Source organism: Tamandua tetradactyla, chromosome 2 (assembly GCF_023851605.1).
Source record: "Tamandua tetradactyla isolate mTamTet1 chromosome 2, mTamTet1.pri, whole genome shotgun sequence".
NCBI lineage: Eukaryota > Metazoa > Chordata > Mammalia > Pilosa > Myrmecophagidae > Tamandua > Tamandua tetradactyla.
Genome location: NC_135328.1, coordinates 82,321,494 through 82,345,599, shown reverse-complemented (window position 1 = coordinate 82,345,599; position 24,106 = coordinate 82,321,494). Strand labels below are relative to the sequence as shown.

General features: G+C 38.2%; 1 protein-coding gene across 12 annotated transcripts in view; it reads right to left on the bottom strand.

Moving 5' to 3' along the window:
- Positions 1–24,106, bottom strand: part of TTC39B (tetratricopeptide repeat domain 39B) — a 310,342-nt gene that overhangs the window by 50,212 nt on the left and 236,024 nt on the right. For 9 of the 12 annotated variants that reach the window (XM_077148141.1, XM_077148146.1, XM_077148148.1 and 6 more), the window contains 4 exons: positions 11,745–11,840; positions 10,338–10,439; positions 7,441–7,509; positions 1,398–1,508 (listed from right to left, as the gene is read on the bottom strand). In XM_077148141.1, the coding sequence (XP_077004256.1) occupies positions 1,398–1,508; positions 7,441–7,509; positions 10,338–10,439; positions 11,745–11,840 (378 nt within the window). The remainder of the gene's footprint in view (positions 1–1,397; positions 1,509–7,440; positions 7,510–10,337; positions 10,440–11,744; positions 11,841–24,106) is intronic. The other 3 variants (XM_077148147.1, XM_077148150.1, XM_077148142.1) reach the window with 2 other exon arrangements.

Sequence of the window (24,106 nt, the reverse complement as noted above, 5' to 3'; positions counted from 1 at the left end):
ATTTGCAGCTTGTCCTAAACAGTGAGGGCGCTGCCTGTTCAAAAGAACCACAAAAAATAAGAGCAGCCCAAAGTTAATCATTAATTGTAGTTTCAAACTTTACATTTTAAAATGGAAGCTCTTCCAAGAGAGAAAAAGTATTCAAGTGTGAAAAGAGTATTTTTAACAGTGAAATGTGAATAAGTTCAGAGAGAAAACTTGACTCAATACAATACTAGATCATTTATTTCAACTTCAAATTATAACCATCTGGGTGTCAGTGGCAGAGGAAAATAAAAAAAAAAGACTTGTTTGAATTAAAAAAATGAAGAATTCGCTTCCCCGTGCCTGCCCACGCCAAAAAAAAAAAAAAAAAGAAGAAGAAGAAGACAGGCACGTAGACAGAGGTGAAGGAGAGACAAAGGTTCAGAGCAAGAAACAGGCAGACAAAGGGAGATAGAGACAGAAAGACAGAGGGGGTGTGGGAGACTGAGAAGGACAAGGCAGGAGAGACAAGAGAGAGAGAGGAGAGGCTGTGAGGCAGAGGGATTTTGCAACAGGTACTGAAGACTGGACCTAGGCTATGGATTTTGCCATCTATTTTATTCTTTCTTCTTAACCTCTGAAATGCTAATTGATTGATCTTGATCACTGCTCTTCTAAACTCTTAATAGAATTACCACAGCAGATATTCGGCAAGTAAATTGATTTCCAAGATTTAAAACCAATGAGCAGAGTCACATCATCCTTAAGGTAAGGAATGAGAGTCCACTTTTGTACACAAATGACCCTCTAGAAAATTATTATATGAAATCTAAATTTCATTCAAGCAAGTGACTGTGCTTCATGTCACAATGTAAGATGACTCCTGTTAACTGTGATCAAAGCGAGGCACAGTAAACATGGTGAGCACAGGTTCTGGGATACATGTAAAAAAAAATTAACAAGTACTATTAGTTGAGATTAAAATTAAACTGCTTGACTTGTTTATCACATAAGACTACATATAATATTTTTATCTGAAATTTCTTTTTAGCATTTGAGATTAGCATGTTCTAGTTCTTCCCTCCCCATTTCAGAGGAAATTATGTCTTCAACTATATTTAAGCTTACAGAGTAACACTCACAAAAATATTTCACCAAAAAAAACCCTGAAGCCTTGCAAAACTACTTCAAATGACAATATTTGAAAAGAAAGAACGGAAATTAAAATATGAAAAAGGAACCCGAAAATTTTGACTGATAAAATTTTAAAAATCAGATTGCTTAATTGGATATAAACTGATTGACCATAAGGGGTCTCAACCAAATTAACTTACAAATATTTGGGTGGAAATTAGATAACTTGCAAATGTGGCAAGACAGAATCTTCAGAGACATCTGAAATTATATATTTTATTGAAAAGAAAGTTAATTACCATGGGCGAAGCAATTCTAAAGCATCTGAAAATCTGTTACTTAGAAATAAGTTCAATGCCAATGCACATTCTTCCAGGCCAGTCTTGAGACCCACCTTGGCTGTCGATGACCTACAGATCAAGAAACAATAAACAGCATTTCTGTAAGTTTTACTAATAGCAAGTTGTAACAGGAAGTTTGTGCATAGACTCTGAAGCCAGAAGGACAGGCTAAAATTCTAACTCTGCCATTTATTAGCTGACTTTAACAATCTGTAAGACTAAGTTTTCTCAGCTGTAAAATGGGAACACCACCCCGTACTTCATGAAGCTCTGGTGAGGATGGAATAAGTTGACAAGAAATACATAAAATAGGCATTAAAATAGGTGACAATTCCCTCCCCCATCGCTCTAAAGTAATATATTTAGAAACAACCTTTGTTCATAGAGGAAGCAGGGGAGTTGAATTTCTTTTGGTTTGATTATGTGAAGAAAAATCTGTGCTTCCATGGAAAACTATGCAATGTCTAGACTCTAGAGGAGATCCTCTCAGGTTATTTGATTCTGATTCCCAAAGAGCTTTCTAACCCCTCTGTAAATTGTAGGTAAGTGAAAGCTATGCAAAATAATTGTTGCCTATTGACATCCAGATTCTACGTGCCTCACATGTAGAATCTCACACGTTAGTGAGTGGCTCTATTGACTTCCCTTCTCAACTGTGGAAGAAGCTATTTTGCCTCCATTTGCAATCATTTTGACATTCCTTTATTAGACATAACTGTGCTGTTTTGACTTCTACTTTGAACCTGTTACAACATTTGCCTAGTCCCCTCATTTGACTGAACTTTTAAAAATCTTTAACCCATGTTTGCTTTACATCTGCTGTAAGAAAGTCAAGATTTTTACCCTTTTTAAAAAAATTATCTATAGCAATTATATATAATGAATAGAAAACTTGCTCTTTGAAATGAGAATCATTTCTAAAATGTTATTTTTGTGTAACAACTTTTAATGGGAAAATATTTCAATAAGTAAATGAGCAGTAGGATATTTTACAAACAAAAGTGCTATTGAGAATTGCTACATTTTAAAGAAATCATCCTGGTAAGTATTTAAAGTTGAATTTTCAACCTTGCCAAATTCATTCTTCAAAACTTGAAAGCAAAGTTCCTACTACGGTTATGAGTATTCTAGAAATGGATTGTGAATGCACCCCACAAGTCTCAACATGGAACCACCCTCTGTCTCCAGGTCATCTCAGGGCAGGTTCCTCCTTGTTATTCAGATATCAGATCAAACAGCACCAAATCAGAGATGTCTTCCTTGACCCCAACCCATTTTGTCACCTGGGAAGACGCACTATAAATGCCCTAGCTTATAGGGATAAACAAAAGTGTGAGTTCAGTATCTTAAAACACAATAAACTTAAACCTTCTAAATGGTTTACTAGGCTGTTCACATGGAATTAATTCCTCCTTCTCCAACGCCTGTGCAATCTTGTGTTCTACAGAAAATTAGTATTAATTGAGGGATCAGGACTTCTCTCAAACGTCTCTTAGAGTCAACTTGTTTCGCCCCATTTGTACTGCCATCACTAATTGAAAGACTCTATCATTTCAAATCTAAATTCTGAAACAGTCTCCAAGAATGCCTGCCTAACTATCCTCTCTTTTATGCAGTGGTTCTCAAACTTTAGTATGCACAGGAGTCATCTGGAGGGTTGTTAGAACACATAGTGCTGGGCCTTGCAGAGTTTGATTCAGTAAGCCTGGCATAGGCCCCCAAAATGTATCTTACTACAAGTTCCCAGAAGATGCTAGTTGTTTTAATTTCCTAGGTTGCTTAAGCAAATACCATGAAAAGGGCTGCTTAAAGAATGAGAATGTATTGGCTTATAGTTTTGAGGCAGGGAAAATGTGCAAATTAAGACGTCATCAAGGTAGTGGCCTCTGTAAGCCAACTTGGCAGGGGAACTCACTGCCCTCCCCCACTACGTGGGACATGACTCCCAGGCGTGTAAATCTCCCACCAACATGGGTCAGGACTCCCTAGATGAGCTGGGACCTAGCATTGTGGGGTTGAAAAAGCCTTCCTGACCAAAAGGGGGAAGAGAGAAATGAAACAAAATAAAGTTTCAGTGACTGAGAACTTTAAGCTGAGCTGAGGGGTTATCCTGGAGGTTATTGTTATGTATTATATAGATATCCCTTTTGTTTATGGTGCATCGGAGAGGCTAGAGGGAAGTACCTAAAACTGCTGAACTGTGTTCCAATAGCCTTGATTCTTGAAGATGACTGCATAACTATACAGCTTTTACAATGTGACCGAAAACCTTGTGTCTGATGCTCCTCTTATCCAGGGTAAGGACAGATGGGTTAAAAAAAAAAAACATAAGGATAAAAAAATGAATAAATAATGGGGGGTAAAGGGTAAAAACTGGGTAGCTCGAAATACTAGTGGTCAGCGAGAGAGGGTAAGGGGTATGGGATGTATGGTTTTTCTCTTTTTATTTCTTTTTCTGGGGTGATGCAAATGTTCTAAAGATGATCATGGTGATGAATATACAACTATGTGATGATATCATGAGCCACTGATTGTATAGTATGGATGGACAGCATGTGTGTGAAGAGTTCTCAATAAAAATAAAAAATAAAGACATTGTTAAGGTAATCCATTCTACCCAAAGACTGTGGCATTCTGGGGAGAGCTGCCAGTGATCCTGGTTACTATGTCAATGGCTAGGCATGTGGTAGGATCTCCAGGTCTCTTCCTCTCTTCTGGACTCCATTACAGCTTCTTGTTTCCTGTGGCTTTCCTTTCTCTGTCAGAATTATTTCTGCTTATAAGGAGTTCCATAATAGAATTAAGACCCATCCTGACTGATGTGGATCACAGTTTAATAAAAGTAGCCTCATCAATGGTCGTACTTACAATGTATTCTCAGGCACAGTAATCAATAAAATCTAAGAACATGTATTTCTAGGTCACAGACAGCTTCAAACAACCACACTAATGATGCTTTATTCTTTCTCATTACAGTTTTTAAATTAATTATTTTGTTAGAGAGGTTGTATGCTTAGAGAAGCATCAGACATAAAACACATCAAATACGGAGTTCACTTTTACTACCTTATTATTAACACTTTGCATTAGTGTGGTATATTTGTTATAATTCATGGAAGAACATTTTTATAAATGTACTACTAACTATAGCCCCTCACTTATAATAGCTTCACTAATGTTGTACAATCTTATGTTGTTGTTGTTTTTATTTTATTTTATTCTAGTAACATATAAATGACCCAAAATTTCCCCTTTTAACAACATTCACAACATAACTCAGCACTGCGCATTACATGGTGATATACTACCACCATTCAATAGCAAAACATTACAATCAAACCAGAGAGAAGCTACATACAATTTAAGCATTAAGTCCCAATTCCACACCACCAACTTAGGCCCTGGTAAACTCGAGTCCAGATTCTGACTGCAGGAGATCACTTATTCTAATTATTTCATATCAGTGAGAACATAAAATATTTGTCCTTTTGTATCTGGTTTAGTTCATTCAATGTGATGTCTTTGAGGTCGATCCTCACTGTCACATGAAACAGAATTTCACTCCTCTTTATGCTGAATAATATTCCACTGTGTGTATATGCCACATTTAGTTTATCCATTCATCAGTTGATGGACACCTAGGGTGCTTCTATCCTTTGGCAATTGTGAATAATGCCACTATGAACAAAGTGTGCATGAGGGTGATGTTAGCCTCAATGAAGTTAAATAACACATTCAAACAATCAATAGGTTTGGGGTCCAAATTGGTAGATCTGGATTTAGGTACATAAATCTCCTACGTGATTTTGTTGTGTTCTTTTTTTGTACTTTTTCTTTGGTTCAGAATTTGTAAAGTCCTTCCCAGTCTCTATTGTACTCCAGAGTTTCAAACAAGTAGGGTTGTCCTTTTATTAGTGAATTCTGAAGCAAGACTTCTCCAGGGGATCTTACACTATTACGTGGTTGATGTCACCCACTACTGATGTTTTTAACTCTTCCTGGATACCATTCTCAAACTACCCTTTCTATAAAAGATGTCCTTTATACTGCCTTCCTTAAATCAAGAATCTATGAATGCTGCCTTTTGCTTACCACATGAAGTTCAAACTCCTCTGTCTGGCTTCAAGACTTCAGAGCCCCACCCATACCTGCCCAACCAGACTAGAATGATAAGCAACGCTATATGAAAACAGCCAAGTGCCTTGCAACCAACCGGCTTATCAACATGGCATTCCTCTCTCACCTGATGTAATGAAAAGATTAGAGGACTGGGAATTAGAAGACAGTATTTCCATTCTCCAGCCATTTGACCTTTGGAAAGTTACTTAACTCCTGAGTCCATCACCTCATCTCTGAAATGGGGAGATGTTTCCTGCCCTCCCACTTCACAAGTATTCAGGAGAAACAAAGGTAATGGTTGCTATGAATGTGCTTTGTGAACTCTCAAGTTGCCCTCGAATGAATAACCAGCTATAATTCTCTGAAGGCCTTGGGTGATCTGCCCAACCCTTCACAGAGAGACTACAAGTCATATTTCCTGAACTCTTACAGCCCCACCCCAGTGCCTTTCTTAACATAACTTCAGTAAAGTGAAGGCTCTTCCTTCTTTCGAATTCAGAAGACACTGTATATAAAAACAGAATGACCTTTTGAATCTTTAATTTTTAAAAAGAAAAGTCATGCAAACTGAATACACGATTTATAAAAACATGGAGCTGTACTAGTATTATTACATTCCAATTCCATATATTCCTTTATTAATTATTTAATAAGCCATTTTGCAAAAAACTATCTTTATTGTAGTGACTAAGGGTCTGGACTATGAAACCAGACCTTTTTTATTCATTTTCTTGTTGCCCCACCTCCAGCTATATATGGCCATGCCAAGTGTCCTTTCCTCTCTAGCACTTAGTTTCTTTATCCTTACAACGCAGCTAGTAAAAGTACTCATCTCATAGTTCGCGTTGATGATTAAAGTGAATTTAAACACATAATGTGCCTACAGTAATGTCTGTCACACAGCAGTCCTCAAGAAATGTCAGTTTAAGTAGCTGAATAGCCTTTAACAATTCAAAGCTGTCAAGTCCATAATTATTAAAGGAATTTATTTCAATAAATTGTTCATTTATCTAATCAATTGTATACTACCAGATAAGTGAGCACTGATCACAGTGGAGAAAGAATAAAGTGTCAATATGGAAGCTAGAGGAGGAACAAAAATTAGTTCAGAACATCTGAAGCAATTCTTTTTAAAGAGTAGAAAACCTTGTCATTTGAGACATAAGGGTTATATTTACCATAGGATAGTTAACATGTCAGAATTTCACTATTTATGAATGTTTGAGAATACTGGAGGTGGGAAGAGTACCATTATGGATCAAGGGATCAGAAGGCAGACAGGAATTCTGGATTCTTTGCTAAGTGCATCAAGAGAAAGATTCTACTTTCCTGAGGGGCCCAGGATCCCCTTTGACTCAAGAGTGCCAATCTAAGATTTTCCACAAAAATGCTGATTCCACTAAATCTGTGACCCTGGATAAGTAGTTCTCAGCCTCCCAATGCCATTTTCAATTATTTACCTGGAGGAGATTTTGTTTCTATCTTCTGAAAACATATCATTTATTTACTTTCTTCTCTTCTTACCAAATTATTCGACCTTTGCTTAAGATACCTTTATGATGAAAAACTGATTTATAAAAGTTTAAAACATGGAAGTAATGTTTTAAAGAAATACAAAGAAAAAAAGTTTATCTCTACCACTCACCAGCTTCAGAAACCTGAAGAGTTCACATTACCTCTCTAAGTTTCAGTTTTCTCATCTGTAAGACAGTAAAGCCTGCTGTGACTACTTTATGAGGTAGTTGTAACACCAGGCAATCTTACAGAAATAAAGGAACAAGTGCTTAAATATAATGAGGCAGTACTATCATTTTCTAGGAGTATCAAACTGCCCAGCCTCACCTAATAAGAAAGACCCACATACACACTCTTACTTTCTGACCTGGCAAAATTTCTTGGCACTTTGCTTGTAATATGATGACTGACTATTACCATATCTGAATCAAGAGACCTGTTGATTAAAAGGTAGAAAAGAGATTTTTATGATTTGTTTTAAAATGAATAAAAGTCTACAATACCAATACATGTTAGTGCTGTACTCTTGAGTCCCTTCTTACTTGCTGTCTCCTTATGTTTTCAATTCCTTTCTTTACTTATTTGATCAAATCAATTATTTAAAAATCACTACTGCGCACCCAATTGAACAACTTTGATCATATCAATCATCTAAAAGTCACTTTGCACATCCAATTGAACTATGAACATCTGAGAATTGGCCAAAAGAGTCTCTAATACAAGTTTATTTTAAATCCACTTCTCTGTAATAAAGGATCAACAGTAATCAGTTTTTCACCTAAGGATATGTAAGCATTATAAATGTTCATGCAGTAGCTACTAGGAAACTCTCAGATGAGTTAAAGAGTAACAACAGTGAGAGACAGATGCTTTTTCCTGAAAGTCAGATTTCCACGAGTGGGGGACTTTGTTGGATAGTTCTGGACTCTCTCCTCTCTCCTCTTCATTCCCCCCTTGGGAGAGGAATGAGTTATCTGATGGATGAGGTGGGAAGCAAAGCTGTGCATGAATGGCCCAGCCTCTTGTTTATAGGGAAGGGGGTTGCAAAATAGTTGATTATCTTTGCATTGAGCTAAGGGCATGCTCTAATCCCACTCCCACCATCTCCACAAGGGAGTCCTACAATTTAGGTCCTAAGTTCCCTTCGAAGAGTACCAAAACCTCATTCCTCCACACACTATGCCACCTTCATTAGAGTCTTTATGAATAATAAAGCTGAGAGTTGGATCCCTATAACTCTGACTCCTACACCAATATTTCAAATGGCTCCAAACTTTGACCTAAAAAAGCCAGCTCTTTCAAAGAAAAAACTGAATACTTAGGATTTGTGCCCATAGGGTGGCAGTGGGACATGAGTTCTTTCGGTCTATTGATTCAGCTATGTGGAGTTCAGATGTTCAGAAAGCATCTGTGGATAGACAACTCTGGGTAAAAATTCTCATTAATTACCCAAGGGAGATGAGGGGCCCTAGAAGTTCACCATCTATGGTGGATGCGCTGAGTGGTGAGACTTTTAGACTAGTCACTTGACCTCTCAGTCTCTGCTTCCTCATTTATAAAAAGGATGTGAGGATGGACATCTACTCAACAGCTATTAACATTATGGTTATGAGGATTAGAAAAGACAATGTGAAGTTAAAATGTTACAAATAATGTACTAAAAGGATTAAGGTAAATAATTACTATTATTATTAAGAAGAATAAAAGTGCCTAGTCTCTCCTTATGTGAATCATGTGCTCAGGCTTCGGACCCAAAAAGCAAAGCTGAGTTCTGAGTCAGAGCCACCCCTTTGATGCCATACTGCTTGATACAATATTTATTTTAGTAGATCTGTTAAACAGCAGGAAGAATGGGGGTTTTAATCAATTTCATTAAAGAGCACTTAGTCTATAAAGCCAGAACATAATACAACAAATTCTTCTAAATTACTTGTGCTTCCATGTCATTTCTTCATATCCTGACTTGTCAATAAGTACAATTACAATAAACGACTCTTTAATACCTCCCTGCTATGATAATAATTTAGCATTGCCCAATATGTTTCTAACAAAAATAAACTTAATTTGAAGTGGCTTCTATTTGGCAAGGACAAGAAACTACCTGGTTTACCCTCCGAGTAGAATTGTTGGACAACTGTAAGCCACAAAGTAGCAGCTTTTTTGGCTATTACCAAATGAATTAGGAAGAAGTAAGAAGAAATAATAAATTCAAAAAAAAAACCAAGAAGATAAGCTGCATAGAAAAAACATGCCCCATGCCTTTCCCGAGTCAGTTCAGAACTTTCCTTCTTAAAGGATGAGGGATCTTTCAGCAAGGCACTGGCACAGATGCCTTAACCCATGTAAAATGCACTTAGTGCCCTTCTAAGAAAAAAGAAGGAAGCCAAAGAGAACTAGGCTGTACTCTAAATGATGTCGGGTTATCTACTCTGCATTCTCCACCAACTAATCCAAGAGGGGATCCCCTCTTTCCCAGTCAAAATTTTGCCCAAACCTCAATCATTTAGCCATTTGGAAACCTCATCCTATAAACAGTCTGGAACTCAGGCCCAAGTGGCCAGAACTCCCTACATAACTCTGGGATTTTCCCAGTGACAATCTTCATTAGTAACACAATTATCAGTGATTTGTACCCACTGTGAGCTGACAAGCTAGGCTTGGTAAGAGAAGGATGGAAAAGCCTATAGTAGGTTTTCTCTCCTTTCCTCTAATCCTGAGACTCTAGATTCCTGTTCTGCTTCCTGATTCTGATAATTTTCTCAAGTTGATCAAAAAGGCAAAATGTATTTCATCTTAGAGATTTTGAAAATAGGCAACCTTGTCTTACTCTATTTCTTCTCATGGCCTCACTGCAGCTTGAAGCTTGGTCTCATTTCTGGCCACTGTACTTTTTTCATATGCTGTGTGGTCGGGGTCACATTTCATTCTTTTTTCCATGTGAATATCCCATTGTTGCACCATTTGTTGAATTTTGGGGGGGTGAGTTGGGGAAGTGTGCCGGCCAGAAGTCAAACCTACATCTCCCACACGGTGGCCCAGAAATGAGACCAAGCTTCTAGCTGCAATGAGGCCACTGCTGCCTGTGCTCTCCTGAGTGTATCCCCTTACATCCAAGGTTTCTCTTTGATAAATGGTGACCAAAGAGTCCTCCTAACTGCCTCCGTCATTAGGTTCCAAATGTAAATATGGAACAAAGTAATACATTAGGCAAAGCACTACTACTTTCTGTGTGGTCTTAACTACTTAAGAACTACACCCACATACTTCCTGTCCAAAACTGCAGCTTTGCTCCTCCTTGCAGGTGTCCTTTTAGGCTGTTCCACACTATGTCTATAAGGGCTTGGTTTTACACTTGCATTACCAGACCTGTTGATTAAAAGGCAGAGTGGGCAATTTTACTGTTGAGTTTTTAAAAGAAAAGGGCTGAGACTTACAAATGCTAACACATATTTGAAAGAGTCTCTAAATCATTTTTTACCTTTCACCTCCAGTGCTTCCTTTATATATCTTTAACCTCTTCTTCTCCAACCCCTCACCCTCAAATGAGAAACATGCTCAATTCTCATTCATTTTTATTTAAAGCAAAACTAACAAAAAGGATAACCGTCCCTCAATTCTGTTTTCTCTCCTAACAGATATTAACTCCCACTTCTTTTCTTGGTAAGTGAGGACTTCAAGAAAGATCTGATGCTTACTCTCCCTTCCCAAAGGCCACTCATCTTCTGCTACCACAGCCTGGCTTCTGCCCCAACTTCCTTGAAATCCTCCAAACTATAGGTCTCTGATGACCTAGCTGCAAAATGCCAGAAAGATTCTTTTCAGCATGTATCCATCCAGACTTCTTTGCAACATTTGGCTCTGTTGACCAGCTTCCTGAACCCTCCTGGCCCCCAGCCCCTTGTCTGAACTGGGAGCATCATCTAAACCTCACCTTCCCCTCGCCCACAACTCTCCACAGCTGTTGCCTGAACTCCCATTTCCAACAGCCATCCCGTTCAATGGCTGTTACCATTCTTTTCTCTCTTGAAAGTACCATTTGTGATTCATGACTCCAATGACTACTTATTTGCTGAAGACTCCCATTGGACAGGTCCAACCCAGCACTCTCTCTAATCGCTACACCCTTATTTATTACTGCTTCCAAACTCAGCATGGAGAGCACTGTGAATGCTGATGCATTAGCTTTTAAAGAAACCATCAGAGGAGTTAGGGGGTAATGACTGTGAAGGAGGAATACTTCTTCCAGTTCCTCAAATTCCCATCAGCAGGGACGTATGGAAGAGAAAAGCAATGTGGAAAAAAAAATGCCTTCATTTACTTAGAAGTTACTTTCAACTTCATCTCCATTCCTTAATCACTATGATACTGTATTTTTCCTCATAAGGGTTGAGTAGCAAGATAAACCCCCAAATCCATGAAAATCACTGTGGCATGCCTATTACAAACACTCATAAATAACTGAAATTTCAAATGAAAAATTCAAAATGCTGAAAGTCTGCTGTATAATTAAAAAGGTTCAATAAAACTTTATGGATAGATGGAAAGCACTTTCTCATGGTATGAAAACACAGCTCAAGATTTATTAAGCACAAAACATTATTCCAGTAAGTCACCAGAGTTGAATTGTTCTCCCCCAATCTCCTGCAGGAATGCTCACGTACTCTTCCTCACCTGCTCAAATTAGATGGTCCCTGCTGCCCAGATGCCCGCTTAGAATCAAGGGATCCCAAGTGACGCATGCCTGATGCCATCTCTGTTCGAGAAGATCTAGTAATTGAAAAGGCAAAGTGAGGTTTTATTTCTTTGTCTTACAGGACAAGCTTACACAAATACCAGTATACAATGCAATCCTTCAATTATTTTGTACATTGCAACTTCATTTCTTTATTAGAACTTTGAAAACCAAATAACAAGAATCTCCTCAACCACATGTCATTGAACATTCCTGAAACAGAGGACTAATAAAATAAACTTACTTTTCATTTTATTACACAAAATAAATTAATTGAAATTGCCCCCAAAGTATTCCATCCAGACAGCATTTTATCTTGTACATCGTCTTCCAGATCTTATACAATACAAATAAAATATTTCTCTATTTTATTTAAATGATTTTTATACACTTAACTTATTCTGAATTTCTTCAAAATAAATGCAGAGTTGCTTTATCATAATTAGTGTCTGCACAACAATCTATTCTATATAGAATGGAAGTACTATAATTTGTTACATGTCCCTCACTGTTGGATATTTTGATTGCTTCTAAAGTTTTGTTATTATAAACAATAGTCAATAGCTTTTACTCACTTGATTATTTACTGAGGACTGAGAGTTAAAAAAATATGTATTTGGGGGAGAGTGCTAAGATGGCAGCTTAGTGAGGTGTGGGAATTAGTTCGTCCTCCAGAGTAGCTAGTAAATAGCCAAGAACACTACAAAACAACTTCTGGGGCCACATCAGTGACCGGACACACAGCGTACCCCAGTCTGGATCAGCTGGACTGGCTGTGAGCCCACCCAGAACCATGAGTTCCCCAAGCTGTGGTGGCCAGCGCCCCTCCCCCACAGGCTGCTTCCCAGAGGGGAAAGGAAAGGGACTTAACTAGCAGCAGAGGCTGAATACAACTAAGCTCCAACTGTGGGGTTAATTCACAAATTCTGACTACTAAAAATAGGCCCCCAGCTCAGCTGAACCTGGAGTCAAGGCAGAGGTTGCTGATTTTTGCCCCAGCACCAAAGGGGCAGGGCTGATGGAAAAAAAAAAAGAAACAGACATTTTTGGATCCGATAGCACATCATAATTGAAAGGGTCTCGACCCTGAAGGAAGGAAGGGGGCACAAAGGATCTGAAGGTACACAAAGCAACATACCAACTTATGCTCTTGATGGGCAAACCCGAGCAACAGGGGTCCTCCTCTGAGAAGGATTTTTTCTCTTTCTTTTTTGTGGCTGTGTTTCTACGGCTTGACTGCTTTTGGATACAGTGGCAGGCTTCTCAGGCTCCAACTGCCCCAGGCACAGGCAAAAACAAGCTTGTTTGAGATCTTGTCTGGATGCAACCTGTGCCTTCGGCAGGAGAGGGATGGGACCCAGCTCAGGTGGATTCCCTCCCTCAAGGAATTCAGACCCCAGGGTCTGGAAAAGTGAAGCAATTAAAGCCAGCCTACAACTTGTCCTCTGTCTCCACCAAACCCCCAGCAGAGAGAATCTGCTGAAGTTAAAGATACCGCATCACCTTATGCTGGTGGGACCTGCATGCAGGAAAATGCCACATTCTGGGCAGGATAAGAAAAACACAGAGTTTAGAGACTTCACAGGAAAGTCTTTCAACCTGCTGGGTCTCACCCTCAGGGAAAACTGACACAGGAGCTTCTTTCCTCCTGAGAGGAGACCAGTTTGGTCTGGGAAAATCTGGCTGGGGTCTATAATACCTAAGTAGACCCTCTTAAAGTGGGGCTGGGGGGAAGGCACCATACAAGCAGAGCAAGAAAAAAGAAAACAAGAACTGAAAAATTTTGATCTGTTAAATAAAACCTAAGCAACAGGTCCAGAATAAGCTGAACTGAATGTCAAAGAACAGATAGACAACAAAGTCATCCAGCAAGAAAATCCTAGGTAAAAGAAGTGAAAACAATCTCCAGAATAAACTAATTAAGGTAATTAAATGCCTAGACACCAGCAAAAAATAACAAATCACACCAGGAAAATTGAAGATATGGCCCAGTCAAAGGAAGAAATCAACAATTCAAATGAGATACAGGAGTTGAAACAATTAATCCAGAATGTTCGAACAGATATGGAAAACCTCATCAAGAATCAAATCAATGAATTGAGGGAGGATATAAAGAAGACAAGGAATGAACAAAAAGAAATCGAAAGTTTGAAAAAACAAATCACAGAACTTATGGGAATGAAAGGCACAGTAGAAGAGAAGAAAAAAACAATGGAAACCTACAATGTCAGATTTCAAGAGGCACAAGATAGGATTATTGAACTGGAGGACAGAACATCTGAAATCCGACAAGCAAAATAAAATATAGGGAAAAGAATGGAAAAATATAAGCAAGGACTCAGGGTATTGAATAACAATATGAAGCTCACTAATTTACATGTTGTGGGTGTCCCAGAAGGAAAAGAGAAGGGAAAAGGAGGAGAAAAACTATCAGAGGAAATTATCACTGAAAATTTCCCAAGTCTTATGTTGGGAAAAAACTTACAATTACATATCCAAGAAGTGCAGCGTACCCCAAACAGAATAGATCCAAATAGACATACTCCAAGACACTTACTAATTAGAATGTCAGATGTCAAAGAAAAAGAGAGAATCTTGAAAGCAGCAAGAAAAAAGCAATCCATCACATATAAGGGAAGCCCAGTAAGACTATGTGTAGATTTCTAAGCAGAAACCATAAAAGCAAGAAGATAGTGGGATGATATATTTAAATTATTAAAAGAGAAAAACGGCCAACCAAGAATTCTATATCCAGCAAAATTGTCCTTTAAAAATGAGGGGGAAATTAAAACATTTTCAAACAAAAAAATCACTGAGAGAATTTGTGACCAAGAGACCGGCTCCGCAAGAAATACTAAAGGGAGCACTAGAGACAGATATGAAAAAACAGGAAAGAGAGGTGTGGAGAACAGTATAGAAAGGAAGATTATCAGTAAAGGTAAACAGAAGAAAAATTAGATATGACACATAAAATCCAAGAGGCAAAATGGTAAAAGAAAGTACTACCCGTACAGATATAACACTAAATGTTAATGGATTAATCTCCCCAATCAAAAGACACAGACTGGCAGAATGGATTAAAAAGCAGGACACATCTATATACTGTCTACAGGAAACGTATCTTAGACCCAAGGATAAACATAGGTTGAAAGTGAAAGGTTGGGAAAAGATATTCCATGCAAATAACAATCAGAGAGTGCAGGAGTAACTATACTAATATCCAACAAATTAGATTTCAAATGTAAATCAGTTAAAAGAGACAATGAAGGACAGTATGTATAAATAAAAGCAACAATTCAACAAGACATAATAATGATAAATGTTTATGCACCAAGCCAGAATGCTCCAAAATACATGAGGCAAACACTTGAGAAATAGACACATCTACCATAATAGTTGGAGACTTCAATTCCCCACTCTCATCAATGGACAGAACATCTAGACAGAGGATCACTAAAGAAACAGAGACTGTGAATAATACAATAAATGAGGTAGACTTAACAGACATTTATAGGACATTACACCATACAACAACAGGATATACCTTTTTCTCAAGTGCTCATGGATCATTTTCAAGGACAGACCATACGCTGGGTCACAAAACAAATCTCAATACATTTTAAAAGACTGAAATCATACAAAGCACTTTCTCAGATCATAAAGGAATGAAGTTGGAAATCAATAATAGGCAGAGTGTCAGAAAATTCACACATATATGGAGGCTCAACAACATATTCTTAAACAACCAGTGGGTCAAGGAAGAGATTACAAGAGAAATATCTCAAGGCAAATGAAAATGAAAACACAACATATAAAAATTTATGGGATGCAGCAAAGGCAGTGCTAAGAGGGAAATTTATTGCTCTAAATGCCTGTATCAAAAAAGAAGAAAGAGCAAAAATCGAGGAATTAACTGTCCACTTGGAAGAAGTTGAGAAAGAACAGCAAACTAACCCCAAAGGAAGCAAAAGGAAAGAAATAATGAAGATTATAGCAGAAATAAATGAAATTGAGAACACAAAAGCACTTGAGAAAATAAAAAAAACCAGACGTTGGTTCTAGGAGAAAATCAATACGATTGATGGACCCTTAGAGAGGTTGGCAAAAAGAAGAGAGGATGCAAATAAATAAAATCAGAAATGGAAGAGTCAGAACCACTGACCCCACAGAAATAAAGGAAGTAATGAGAGGATACTATGAACAACTCTCTGCTAACAAACTCGACAATGTAGATGAAATGGACAACTTTCTAGAAAGGCATGAACAGCCAACATTGACTCGAGAAGGAAGAGACAACCTCAACAAACCAATCACAAGTAAAGAAATTGAATCAGTCATTAAGAAGCTCCCCAACACTTCCGGGTCAAGATGGTGGCTTAACAATGTGCGCATTTTAGTTCGTCCTCTAAAACAACTACTAAATAACCAGAAACAGTACAGAACAGCTCCTGGGGCCACGTCAGTGACCATACACACCGCATACCACAGATTGGACCAGCTGGACTGGCTGCAAGCCCCCACAGAACCGGGGGTTCCCCAAGCCACAGCGGCTGGCGCCCCTCCCCCAAAGGCCGCTTCCCAGAGGGGAAAGGAATGAGATTTTACCAGCAGCAGGGACTGAGCACAATCAAACACCAATTGTGGAATTATTTAACAAATTCTGACTACCAAAAATACACCCCCAGCTCAGGGGATCCTTGTCAAAGCTGAGACTGCTCATTTTTGCCCCAGCACCAAGGGGGCAGGGCTGACAGAAAAAGGGGGGGAAAAAAAGAAGGAAACAGAGCTTTTTGTGGCTGTGTTTCTACAAAGACTTGACTGCCTTTGGATATAGCGGCAGGACTTATCAGGCTGCAACTGCCCCACACATTGGCAGAAGTGAGCTCTTTTGGGGGCTTGTCTGGAGCCTGTGCCTTCCCCAGGGGAGGGATGAAGCCCAACTCAGGTGGAATCCATCCCTCAAGGAATTCAGACACCAGGGCTTGGTAATTTGAAGCCATTAAAACCAGCCTGAAACTTCTCCTCTGTCTCCACCACGCCCCCAGCAGGGAGAGTCTGCCAAAGTTAAAGTGCCGCAACATCTTACGCTGGTGGGACCTGCAGGCAGACGAGCTCCACATACTAGGCAGGATAAGAAAAACAGAGTCCAGAGACTTCACAGGAAAGTATTTCAGCCTGCTGAGTCTCACCCTTAAGGAAAACCAACGCAGGTGACTCTTTCCGCCTGATAGGAGGCCAGTTTGGTCTGGGAAAACCCAGCTGAGGTCTATAAAATCTAAACAGACCCTCCTAAGGTGGGGGGAGGGGGGTGGGAAGGCACCATACAAGCAGGGCAAGAAACAGAAAACAAGAACTGAAAAATTCTCTGTTAAACAAAATTTAAGCTAGAGGTCCAGATAAAACTGAACTGAATGTCAAAGAACAGATAGACAACAAATTTATCCAGCAAGAAAACCCTAGGTAAAAGCAGTGCAAGCAATCTCCAGAATAAACTAATTAAGGTAATTAAATGCCTAGACACCAGCAAAAAATAACAAATCACACTAGGAAAATTGAAGATATGGCCCAGTCAAAGGAACAAACCAACATTTCAAATGATATACAGGAGCTGAAACAATTAATTCAGAATATACAAACAGACATGCAAAACTTCATCAAAAACAAAATCAATGAATTGAGGGAGGATATGAAGAAGGCAAGGAATGAACAAAAAGAAGAAATGGAAAGTCTGAAAAAACAAATCACAGAACTCATGGGAATGAAAGACAAGGTAGAAGAGATGAGAAAAACAATGGAAACCTACAATAGTAGATTTCGAGAGACAGAACGCAGGATTATTGAACTGGAGGATGGAACATCTGAAATCCGACAAGAAAAAGAAAATATAGGGAAAAAATGGAAAAATATGAGCAGAGACTCAGGGAATTGAAAGACAATATGAAGCGCAATAATATACATGTTGTGGGTATCCCAGAAGGAGAAGAGAAGGGAAAAGGAGGAGAAAAACTAACAGAGGAAATTAACACTGAAAATTTCCCAACTCTTATGAAAGACTTAAAATTACAGATCCAAGAAGTACAGCGTACCCCAAAGAGAATAGCTCCAAACAGACATACTCCAAGACATTTCCTAATCAGAATGTCAGAGGTCAAAGAAAAAGAGAGAATCTTGAAAGCAGCAAGAGAAAAGCAATCCATCACATACAAGGGAAGTCCAATAAGACTATGCGCAGATCTCTCAGCAGAAACCATGGAGGCAAGAAGACAGTGGGCTGATATATTTAAATTATTAAAAGAGAAAAACTACCAACCAAGAATTCTATATCCAGCAAAACTGTCCTTCAAAAATGAGGGAGAAATTAAAACATTTTCAGACAAAAAATCTCTGAGAGAATTTGTAACCAAGAGACCAGCTCTGCAAGAAACACTAAAGGGAGCACTAGAGACAGATACGAAGACAGAAGAGAGAGGTGTGGAGAAGAGTGTAGAAAGGAAGACTATGAGTGAAGGTAAAAAGAAGGAAAATTAGATATGACATATAAAATCCAGAAGGCAAAATAGTAGAAGTACTACCCATGCAGTAATAACACTGAATGTTAATGGATTAAACACTCCAATCAAAAGACATACTCTGGCAGAATGGATTAAAAAAACAGGATCCATCTATATGCTGTCTCTACTCAAAGGACATGAGGGCAAGGACACAAATGACATTTGCATACCAATGTTTATAGCAGCATTATTTACAATTACCAAGAGATGGAAACAGCCAAAATGTCCATAATAGATGCTTGGCTAAATAAACTGGCATTTACATAAGATGGAATATTATGCAGCTGTAAGACAGAATAAAGTTACGAAGCACGTAACAACATGAATGGACCTTAAGGACTTTATGCTGAGTGTGATTAGCCAGAAACAAAAGGACAAATACTGTATGTCTCACTGATATGAACTGACATTAGTGAATAAACCTGGAATATTTTGTTGGTAACAGAGACCATCAGGAGATAGAAACAGGGTAAGATATTGGGTAATTGGAGCTGAAGGGATACAGATTGTGCAACAGGACTGAATATAAAACCTCAGAAATGGACACCACAATATTACCTAACTGTAGTACAATTATGCTAAAACACTGAATGAAGCTGAATGTGAGAATGATAGAGGGAGGAGGGGTGGGGGCACAAATGAAATCAGAAAGAAAGACAGACGACAAAGATTGAGATGGTATAATCTAGGATTGTCTAGAGTGTATAATGACAGTGACTAAATGTACAAATTTTAAAAATGTTTTTACATGAGGAAGAAAAACGGAATGTCATTATCGCAGGGTGCTGAAAATAGATGGTAATTAATATTTTAAAATTTCAACTTATGTGTGAGACTAAAGCAAAAAATGTTTATTTGGTACAAGATTTATATTTTGACTAGTGCATTTCCTAATATAAATTATGTAGATAGCCTGGTTGAATAACATAAGTACATGGAACCTTGGGTAAGACATGAGATTTTGTTGGTTTGTCCAGCTAGGTGCCCCAATGAATCCCAGAGTGATTTGATCAGTGAGGGGAAAAGTATATGCAAAGTCCCCTTTGGGGAATGGTGAGAATGAGGGAAAACTCAACTTCCCCAAGTTGAATTCTTGATATTCTCACAAGCAGTGTGGACAACCAAAGCTATAGGCTGAGCCCCCAGTCTTGGGGTTTGTTCATATGAAACTTAACCCCACAGAGGATAGATCAAGCCTACTTAAAATTAGGCCTAAGGGTCACCCCCAAGAGAACCTCTTTTGTTGCTCAGATGTGGCCTCTCTCTCCAGCCAACACAGCAAGCAAACTCACCACCCTACCCCTGTCTACATGGGACATGACTCCCAGGGGTGTGGATCTTCCTAGCAATGTGGGACAGAAATCCCAGAATGAGCTGAGACCCAGCATCAAGGGATTGAGAAAACCTTCTCGACCAAAAGGGGGAAGAGGGAAATGAGACAAAGTGTCAATGGCTGAGAGATTCCAAACAGAGTCGAGAGGTTATCCTGGAGGTTATTCTTACGCATTAGGTAGACATCACCTTGTTAACCAAGATGTAATGGAGAGACTGGAGGGAATTGCCTGAAAATGTAGAGTTGTGTTCCAGCAGCCATGTTTCTTGATGATGATTGAATAATGATATAGCTTTCACAATGTGACTGTGTGATTGTGAAAACCTTGTTTCTGATGCTTCTTTTATGAACCTTGTCAATAGATGAGTAGAACATATGGAATAAAAATAAATAATAGGGGGAACAAATGTTAAAATAAATTTAGTTTGAAATCCTAGTGATCAATGAAAGGGAGGGTTAAGGCGTATGGTATGTAAATTTTTTTTTCTGTTTTTGTTTTATTTTTCTGTTGTCTTTTTATTTCTTTTTCTGAATTGATGCAAATGTTCTGAGAAATGATCATGATGATGAATATGCAACTATGTGATGATATTATGAATTGCTGAGTGTATGTGTTGGGAATGTTTGTGTTTCTTTCTTGTAATTTTTTTTTAATTTATAAAAAATTAAAAAAAAAAAAGAAACTCCCCAAAAAGAAAAGTCCAGGACCAGATGGCTCCACATGTGAATTCTACCAAACATTCCAGAAAGAATCACTACCACCTGCACAAACTCTTCAAAAAAAATCAAAGAGGAGGGAAAGCTGCCTAACTCATTCTATGAAGCCAATATCACCCTAATACCAAAGCCAGACAAAGATATTACAAAAAAAGACAACTACAGACCAAACTCTCTAATGAATATAGATGCAAAAATCCTCAACAAAATTCTAGCGAACTGAATCCAGCAGTACAGTAAAAGAATTATACAACATGACCAAGTAGGATTCATCCCAGGTATGCAAGGATGGTTCAACATAAGAAAATCAATTAATGCAATACACCATATCAACAAATCAAAGCAGAAAAAGCACATGATCACCTCGATTGGTGCAGAAAAAGACATTTGAGAAAATTCAACATCCTTTCCTGTTGAAAACACTTCAGAGGATAGGAATAGAAGGGAACTTCCTCAATATGATAAAGGGAATATATGAAAAACCCACAGCTAACATCATCTTCAATGGGGAAAAACTGAAAACTTTCCCCCTAAGATTAGGAACAAGACAAGGATGTCCACTATCACCACTGTTATTCAACATTGTGTTGGAAGTTCTAGCCAGAGCAATTATACAAGAAAAAGAGATACAAGGCATCAAAATTGGAAAGGAAGATGTAAAACTCTCACTGTTTGCAGATGATATGATACTATTTGTTGAAAACCACAAAAAATCCACAGCAAAACTACCGGAGCTAATAAATGAGTACAGAAAAACGACAGGTTACAAGATCAACACTCAAAAATCTGTAGTGTTTCTATACACTAGTAATGAACAATCTGGGGGGGAAATCAAGAAAAAAAATCCATTTATAATTGCAGCCAAAAGAATAAAATATTTAGGAATAAATTTAACTAAAGAGACAAAAGACCTATACAAAGAAAACTACAAGAAATTCTTAGAAGAAATCACAGAAGACCTAAATAAATGGAAGGGCACACTGTGTTTAGGAACTGGAAGACTAAATATAGTTAAGATGTCAATTCTACTTAAATTGATTCACAGAGTCAATGCAATAACAATTAAATCCCAAAAACTTACTTTTCAGAAATAGAAAAACCAATAACCAAATTTATCTGGAAGGGCAGGGTGCTCTGAACAGTTAAAAGTATCCTGAGGAAGAAAACTGAAGTCAGGGTCTCATGCTTCCTGACTTTAAGGCATATTATGAAGCTACAATGGTCAAAACAGCATGGTACTGGCATAAAGATAGATATACTGACCAATGGAATTGAATAGAGTGTCAGATATGGACCCTCTCATCTATGGACAATTGATCTTTGATAAGGCGGTCAAACAAACTCACCTGGGACAGAATAGTCTCTTCAATAAATGATGCCCAGAGAATTGGATATCCATATGCAAAAGAATGAAAGAGTATCCATACCTCACACCAAATGCAAAACTTAACTCAATTTGATCTTTAATGGATCAAAGACCTAAATATTAGATCTAAGACCATAAAACTGTTAGAAGAAAATGTAGGGAAATATCTTATAAATCTTATAATAGAAGGTGGTTTTATAGACCTTACACCCAAAGCACAAGCATTGAAGAAAGAAATAATAAATGGAAACTTCTCAAAATTAAACAGTTTTGTACATCAAAGAACTTCGTCAAGAAAGTAAAAAGACAGCCTACACAATGGGAGACAATATTTGGAAATGATATCTCAGATAAAGGTCTAGCATCCAAAATATAAAGAGATTGTTCAACTCAACAACAAAAAGACAGACAACCCAATTACAAAATCAGCAAAAGACTTGAACAGACAATTCTCAGAAGAGGAAATACAAATGGCCAAAAAGGCACATGAAAAGATGCTCAACTTCCCTGACTATTAAGGAAATGCAAATTAAAACCACAATGAGATATCATCTCACACCCACCAGAATGGCCATTATCAATAAAACAGAAACGACAAGTGCTGGAGAGGATGTGGAGAAAGCAGCACACTTATCCACTGATGGTGAGAATGTGAAATGGTACAACTGCTCTGGAAGGCAGTTTGGCAGTTCCTCAGGAAGCTAAGTATAGAATTGCACATGACCTGGCAATACCATTGCTAAATATCTACTCAGAAGACATGAGGGCAAGGACACAAATGACATTTGCATACCAATGTTTATAGCAGCATTATTACAATTGCCAAGAGATGGAAACAGCCAAAATGTCCATCAACAGATGAGTGGCTAAGCAAGCTGTGGTATATATATATATATGATGGAATACTATGCAGCTATAAGACAGAATAAAGATATGAAGTATGTAACAACATGGATGGACCTTGAGGACATTATAGTGAGTAAGATTAGCCAGAAACGAAAGGACAAATACTGTATGGTCTCACTGATATGAACTGACATTAGTGAATAAACTTGGAGAATTTCATTGGTAACAGAGGTCATCAGGAGATAGAAATAGGGTAACATATTGGGTAATTAGAGCTAAAGGGATACAGATTGTGCAACAGGACTGGTTGTAAAAATTCAGAAATGGATAGCACAATACTACCTAACTGTAATACAAATATGTTAGAACACTGAATGAAGCTGAATGTGAGAATGATAGAGGGAGGAGGGCTGGGAGCACAAATGATATCAGAAACAAAGATAGACGATAAAGACTGAGATGGTATAACCTAGGAATGCCTAGAGTGTATAATGATAGTGACTAAATGTACAAAGTTTAAAATGTTGTTGCATGAGGAAGAACAAAAGAATGTCAATACTGCAGGGTGTTGAAAATAGATGGTAATTAATATTTAAAAATTTTAACTTATGTGTGAGTCTAAAGCAAAAAATGTTTATTTGGTACAAAGTTCATATTTTGATTAGTGCAGTTCCTAATATAACTTATGTGGACAGCTTAACTGAACACCATAAGTACATGGAACTTTGAGTAGGGCATAAGATATTGTAGGTTTGTCCAGAGTGATGCCCCATTAAATCCCACAGTGATTCGAACAGTGAATAAAAAAGTATTTGCAAAGTCCCCTTGGGGGAATGGTGAGAAAGGGGGAAAATTCAACTTCCCCAAGTGGAGAATTCTTGATATTCTCACAACTATGGGGACAACCAAAGCAACAGGCTGAGCCCCCATCCTTGGGGTAGGTTCATATGAAACTTAACCCCACAAAGGGTAGGTCAAACCTACTTAAAATTAGGTTTAAGAGTCACCCCCAAGAGAACCTCTTTTGTCGCTCAGATGTGGTCTCTCTCTCCAGCCAACACAACAAGCAAACTCACTGCCCTTCCCCTCTCTATGTGGGACATGATTCCCAGGTGTGTGGACATTCCTGGCAATGTGGGACACAAATCCTAGAATGAGCTGGGACTCAGCATCAAGGGATCGAGAAAACCTTCTCAACCAAAAAGGGGAAGAGTGAAATGAGACAAAATAAAGTGTCAATGGCTGAGAGATTCCAAACAGAGTCGAGAGGTTATCCTGGAGATTATTCTTACATATTAAATAGATATCACCTTGTTAGTTAAGATGTAATGGAGAGGCTGGAGGAACTGCCTGAAAATGTAGAGCTATGTTCCAGTAGCCATGTCTCTTGAAGATGATTGTATAATGATAAAGCTTTCACAATGTGACTGTGTGACTGTGAAAATCTTGCATCTGATGCTCATTTTATCTACCTTATGGACAGATGAG